This window comes from Formica exsecta, unplaced genomic scaffold (genome assembly GCF_003651465.1).
Source record: "Formica exsecta isolate Colony F162 unplaced genomic scaffold, ASM365146v1 scaffold308, whole genome shotgun sequence".
In the NCBI taxonomy this organism is placed as follows: Eukaryota; Metazoa; Arthropoda; class Insecta; order Hymenoptera; family Formicidae; genus Formica; species Formica exsecta.
The window spans coordinates 1,324,654-1,331,642 of NW_021850337.1; the positions used below are offsets into that span (position 1 = coordinate 1,324,654).

General features: G+C 35.3%; 1 protein-coding gene and 1 long non-coding RNA gene across 4 annotated transcripts in view; one reads left to right on the plus strand and one right to left on the minus strand.

Annotated features, from left to right (window-relative positions):
* LOC115237767 (protein arginine N-methyltransferase 1) overlaps window positions 1–2,305 on the plus strand; it is an 8,654-nt gene extending 6,349 nt beyond the window's left edge. For all 3 annotated transcript variants that reach the window (XM_029811030.1, XM_029811031.1, XM_029811032.1), the window contains 3 exons: window positions 122–348; window positions 480–839; window positions 934–2,305. In XM_029811030.1, the coding sequence (XP_029666890.1) occupies window positions 122–348; window positions 480–839; window positions 934–1,043 (697 nt within the window). In that variant the 3' untranslated portion in view covers window positions 1,044–2,305. The remainder of the gene's footprint in view (window positions 1–121; window positions 349–479; window positions 840–933) is intronic.
* Window positions 2,306–4,028: 1,723 nt separating this feature from the next.
* Window positions 4,029–6,989, minus strand: part of LOC115237712 — a 111,992-nt gene continuing 109,031 nt past the window's right edge. Inside the window, exon 5 of the long non-coding RNA XR_003884383.1 lies at window positions 4,029–4,115. This is a non-coding gene — a long non-coding RNA (uncharacterized LOC115237712). The remainder of the gene's footprint in view (window positions 4,116–6,989) is intronic.

Here is a 6,989-nt window from a genome sequence, read left to right on the forward strand (position 1 = left end):
TATATATATATATATAGGTGAGTAAATTGTAAATATAAGAAGATTATCAAAAATCAGTTTCTATTTCAAATTAGATCTCATATAGAGAGAATATATTAATAATAAAAATGATTGATTTTAGGGAAAACAATCTCAGCGATATAATTACGTTAAAGAAAGGTCGCCTAGAGGATATTAATATAGGGGTAGATAAAGTGGATGCAATAATATCTGAGTGGATGGGATATTTTCTCTTGTTTGAAGGAATGCTGGACACAGTCATTTATGCTAGGGAACATTATTTAACACCTGATGGAGTAATTCTTCCAAACAGATGCACAATTAGTATTATCGGAAGCGGTGACACGAGTATGTGTTACAATTGTTACTTTTTCTACAATAACTAAATATGTTTCTTAACAAAAAATTCAATATTTAAGGGATATAATCCAATATTATTTAGAAAGCTATTTTGTATACATTATTATTGTTTCACACAGAGAGATATATCGATCTGGTTGATTATTGGTCGAATGTGTACGGTTTTAAAATGAGCTGCATGAAGGCGGAGGTAGTACGTGAACCGAGTATAGAGATCTGTAATGTCGACAATCTGATAACGAGCACCGCCGAGATCCAAGTCTTCGACTTGTACAAAGTCACTAAGGACTGCGTTAATTTCTCGTCTCCCTTCACGTTGAATGTAAAAAAGACGGGATCGTTAACCGCGATAATCGGTTATTTTGACATTTTCTTCGATCTCGAGAACCCGGTACATTTCAGCACAGGCCCTCATTCTACTCCGACACATTGGAAACAAACGGTATTTTCCTTAAGCGAGCCTATTAGTATAACCGAAGGTAAGTTATTATATTTTTAATTAGTTTTTACAATGTGATTAATATATCAGTTCTCTCTTATATCATATTTAAATTATATTCCTCTCGATCGTAGGTGAGGTTCTAACTGGCACACTGATTTGCCGAAGACACTGTAAAGACATCCGAGGCTTAATCGTTACTATCCATATAAAAAACTTCACTCAGGTATATTATCTAGATTAAAGATTGAATATTTGTTTATCCGTTAAATATACGCGCGAACAAATAGCCGTACGTGCCAAACTTGAGAATAGGGGTCCACCTATCAAATTCCGTTAGACATTAATACGTAAAAGACGCGTGATTAAGTTTTACATCTCTTTCTATATAGTTTAAAAAATTTCCTATCTATAATCTTTTCTCTATATATTCTATCTATAATCTCCATTTAGATACTCAAACAGGAAGAGTAATTTTCACATTTATGCATTTCGAAATTCCGGCTCTTAATTTTTATGCTGAAAGTATGAATATATGCTGTTGCACATAGATATGGGTGTGTGTGTGTGTGTGTGCGCGCGCGCGCGCGCGTGTATGGGCGTGTGCGTGTATGTATATATGTATTTCTTTCACTGCAAGCGAGATATAGAATGCGGCAGTTCTTCTTAAATAATTTGCGGATTCGAATTAAAATATAATAATTGATCTAGTAGCTATTTACATTTGTGCCTTTTTAATGATAGCGATTCATATCTCTATAAATCAATATTATATATATATACATACATTCTTATAAACTCAACTTTAAGAATTTTTGCATGAACGATAGAGTTTCAATCTTATAGTTGAACATTCACTGCGTAAGCACAAAAAAGCAAAAAAAAAAAGTTTAAAATTAGTATACAGACAACGATATATAGTGTGTTCGCCCAAGTTCAATTTTTGCTAAATCATTCTAAAGAGTATTTGGCATTCTACAATTTCTTCGGAGTTCTCTTGTTGCTGCTACCAATTTTTCTCCGCAATAAAAATTTCATTAATATCTCTTTGACGAAACAATATTGATAGATATACTTCAGTCGTCCGATATATTAATATTATGCAAACTCTCCTGCCACACGTTCTTCTTGCATGTGATACGTATGTACAAGGACCGAATTATCGAGAATAATATAGAGATCGTGCTTGCTCCGAATTAAAATTGCAATCAAACAATTAATTATACGATTCTGTGATATGAAAAAATTAGCTATAGAGTGTTTATCGAGAGAGCGATACACCGGTGACATTTTTCGCAGTTATTTATATACGAGGGGGACAGTGTATACGTATGTGAAAAAAAATAAGGCCTACTTTGCCTCGTATATACGTATACATACAGCTATCGTATAAGTACATGACCTGTTGAAATAGCGAATTTTAATCCGCATGTAATTATCAATTAATTATATTATAATCGCTCTTTTAAAATGTACGCAAATTGAAATAAATACTTTAGAATCTTATAAGCTTGCTGAATCATTTATGTATATGCTATTCTAAGTTTATTCTTGTCTTTAAAGATACATAGAATTTATAAATATATCATTTTCTCTTACGGATAAAATATATAGCATTTTATTTCACATTTCATCCGAAATTCATTCTCACGTTTCATCCAAACATTTTTTTAGTTCAAAATGCTAAACATTTTAACAAATGCTAACAGTATATCGGTAATTTAGCATTTATTAATAAAGCATTTATGAAGTTATTTAACATCAAATATTATAAGCTTTCAAATTTATTATACAGTTCAATAAAATATACGTTATGTATTTAGGAGTTATTGAGTTTTGAAATAATTACGATATTTCTATGCAAATAACGGACATTCTATCTTTTATTATGAAGGAAGATCGACTTCATTGAATACAGTATATCCGAGACTCTTATCTTACGTTCAGAGCCCCGAACTGTGCGCTATTAAAAAAGTTCCATTAATAATAATAATAGTAATAATAATAATATCTGTCAGACAATTTGTGAAGAAAAATGCGCTACACTCTCGAGTATACCTCGTATAATTAGACGATGCCGTATAACAATTACGAAGGAGAATGGGCATGCCGTCGGTTAGAAATACATGGACGGGCGTTCACCGGTGACGGCACGATATGCCACTCGTATGTTTGTCGGTGGTAAACTTACCGGGTTCACTCGATATCCCATGGCGCGAATAACGTGCTCGCGAGACGAGAAGATACCGGCATTGGAAAGCGTGTGGTATCCGCCGTGGCGCGTATGTTTAACGTAACTCTATCCAATAATGCACGTTCTGGCCTAGGGCAACCGAGTGTGCCCCCCATCCCCGTCGAACACTCGGCAAACACATATGGAAGGTAGGGCAGAGTCACATATCGTGCGTACCCACATACACATATATTTGGATAAAAATCCTCTCTTTCTTTCTACATATAAAAGTATTCATTTATATATGCGTACCATGTTACGGTATTCGTTCGTCGAGAGAAAGATCCTGTTTTCTCTTTGAGAGTACTCGCGCATTTTAATGGAAATTTTAATCGCGAAATCTGAAAAGATCCCTATTGGTGAATTGGTTTTTTATTAATATACAGGGCGAGAATAGAGATTTCAATCGAACCAAACGATTTTTCGGAATATTTTCTGATGGGAAGATTATCAAGAATATCGCTCAGAAATATTAGGAGAGACAGGGGCGAATTTTTAAATTTGAAATATATCTTCAAAATAAAAAATATAGGAAACAGCAATACATAAAAAATATGATATTAAAATTATAATATTTAAAATTATCAAAAAGAGAGAGAGAGAGAGAGAGAGAGAGAGAGAAGGTGCTATAATCTCCTGGTTTCTCCTACGTTAAAACTCTAAATATTAAAGTAAAACTGAATGCAGAATTATATATTTTTTACGTACATTGTAAAATCATATATTTTCTGGTATTCATAAATTTACTATTACTTATAAAAAAATCGACGTATGAAAAATATCTTTACACAATTTGAGTGAAGAATTTTCTTCGAATGCCACGAAGGAAAGGCAATCATCTGATGTGAGTAGAATTTGCGCTAAGAATCTTTTAAAAACAATGAAAGAGTACTTTAAGATACACACACGCACTTATATGAAATATTATAATTAAAAGATATCCCTGATAACTTTTCTCAATAAAATGTTAATTTTTAATTAAACTTACGTCCGTGGAAAATCCAGAAGGATGCACATGCGGCTTCTCGTCTGTCCGCCATCAAAAATCGTCGGAGTCCTTGAAGAATACTGGAGGCGAGGCAACTGCAAAGTAATAGCCGTCGTTTAGGGCCCGGTGCGGATAAGGAGCGTCAACAGGGGTAGGGGCGGGTGGAACGGGAGATATAGCGGGAGAACGGGGGTGGAAACGAGAGAGCGACCGAGGCCGGGGATAAGGGTGGCTTGTTGCGTAAGCCGATTAGAGCATCACGGCAGTCACTCCTGTCCCGTGCAACGTGGTGGCACACTGTCTCTCTCTCTCTCTCGGATCTACCGGATGTTCGCCGAGCAGAGACACATTAAAATCGCATGAAATATGCACGGAGCCACCCTCCTCCCCGTCCCGTTCCCTCCATACCAGCGGACAAGAGCACTCGCCTACATCCGCGTAGGCAAAAAGCTTACCCGCTCGTCCTGGAAGCTCGTCTACTATCTCTCTTTCTCCCGCACAAGAGAAACGAGCACTAGCGCGTTCCGCTTTTGCGAGATATTTAGGAGATCCCTCTGTCATGCTTTCGCAACGACGAAGGGGGGGGGGGAGGGAATCTTGCTCCGCCTCTTCCTTCATCGAGAGGCGATCGACGTGGCGGTGCTGATACGATCGAAAAAATGTTTGTATAATAGAATTGAGAGTCTAATATTAGGGAGAATATATAATTGTATAGCTGATGGTAAAACGATATTTTTTATAAGATAGATAAAGTACGCATTTGGCTATAATTTAATTCTCAAAGTTGTTGTTCCAACTTTGAAATTTTGGGCCCGTAATCAACATCGGATTTATCACTGGACTTCGCGTGCATTTCCGATTCGAAGAGAAAAATTGTGGACCTAAAACACAGACGTGGAAGCATAGAGGATCCGTCAGTAACTTGGAATATTAATTTTTCAGAGTCCCAGAAGCTTAAATCCACAGATGCTAAATCCGTTTATATTTTGTTTCGCCCGTCGATCTTAGTTCGCGCGAGTCACGTATTCTTTTTTTTTTTTTTTTTTTTTTTTTTTTTTTTTTTCGAATAGGTCGACGCATTAACAACTGCTCGCTGTACAATTTCGCGACCGAAAAGCGCAACGCGTATCTATCTAATGTCCGCTCGTCCCTCCCGCGCGTGGGTAATCCGAGCGACGCATGACGCGCGGATATTTTCATATATATATATATATATATATATATATATATATATATATATTCTTCAATTGTAATAGATGCAATTTAAAAATACATAATTTATTCAATATTCAAAATAATCATTTATTCAGGCATATTATAAAAATTTTATATAATAAAAAAAAAAATCTTTTACGAAAACGCATTGTTTCACTATTATAATCAGAATCTAAAGGGAAAAAAATGATGTAACATTTCAGAATATATCTCAGAGAGATTATATACTTATATAGGCTGCCTTCCGATATTCACTGCTAGTACAGAAAATCTATAGTTTACGTCACGTACACTATAGATTTTCAGTACTGGCAGCGAATATCGGAACGCAGCCATAGTATATGTATAGAGAGAGAGAGAGAGGGAATTTCATAGCAATTGCTTTTAAATTCTTAATGGATGCCAAATTTTATAAATCAATGGGGAGGTCAAACCTATGTAATTCTATATATAAGACCATTAAAATTAAAAAGTATTTGTTTTAAAATTAAAAATTTAATAAATATTAAAATAAATTATAACAGTCTCAGACACGACATAGAGCACGATTGGGAAATAATGCGCTATTTGTAACGTGTACGTTCTGCGAAACGCATTCTGTACATAGTGCGCGCAGTAGCGCAACACGTGGCAAAATGTTTCGCCATCGGTATCAAATAATCATGGCAAATCCGCATCGACCGCGTCGCTCGCTCGCGTTAATGCCTATATTTTACATCCGTCCGTATTTAGTTCGAATAACGTTTGGCGGATAATAATGGACCATTTGCCACTTGTTTTCGTTCGCCCGGCGGAATGATTACGCCGGGATATGCGCGTTGAAATTTTATGCTCGAGGAACGAGAGAGATGGAGTAAATGGAAGAGAGAGAGAGAGAGAGAGAGAGAGAGAGAGAGAGAGAAAGAGAGAGAGAAAGAGAGAAAGAGAGAGCAAAAGATAGAGAGGAAGAGAGATTATGGGGCGAATGTACGCGAACGGATTTCCGTATTGCAATATTTCCCCCTCCTCCTGACCTAATAATACATACATACATACATACATATATATATATATACATACATACATACTACATACATACAGTATGTGTGATCGCTTCTATAACATATTTCTCTAAAGTATCTAACATGTCTATCTAACTATCTATGTATATATGTGTGTGTGTGTGTATACAGGCGTAGATTACGAGACGTTTTGTATCTATAGACACGGCATACGAACTCGATAGTATTGTGTAATTGTGTTAAAAAAGATTAAATCGGTGAGATAATTATTCGCAAAGCCTTACAAAAAACCTGATTACTAATAATGATAATGATAATAATAAGTTAAAATGCTACATCAGCGAGTAATATTTTCATAACCTTCTTTTAGAGTCTGTAAATTCCTCCCAATATATATGGGTAATTCCTAATAGCCTTACAATTTCAATCCGCATAAACTTGAATTGATGAATCCTATCATCTTATTAATTAGTCTCATAACTATATTCATTGTAATACAAATATATTTTATGCTAAGTGAACCACAAGCGTGTTTGTCAGGATTGATTTCGTTCAAACGCTCACATAGACCTCATCACCATGCAACCTCATCTCTTTCGTTCTACTAATCTTTTATCGGTCAAATGATACAAAACGTATGTACGTTCCCTTCTATGTATTGTACTTCGCAATTAAACATGTCGTCCGTTATTACACTGTACAAGAGAGCTATTAATAATAAAATAAAAATTAATTTGATTAATATGTAATAAC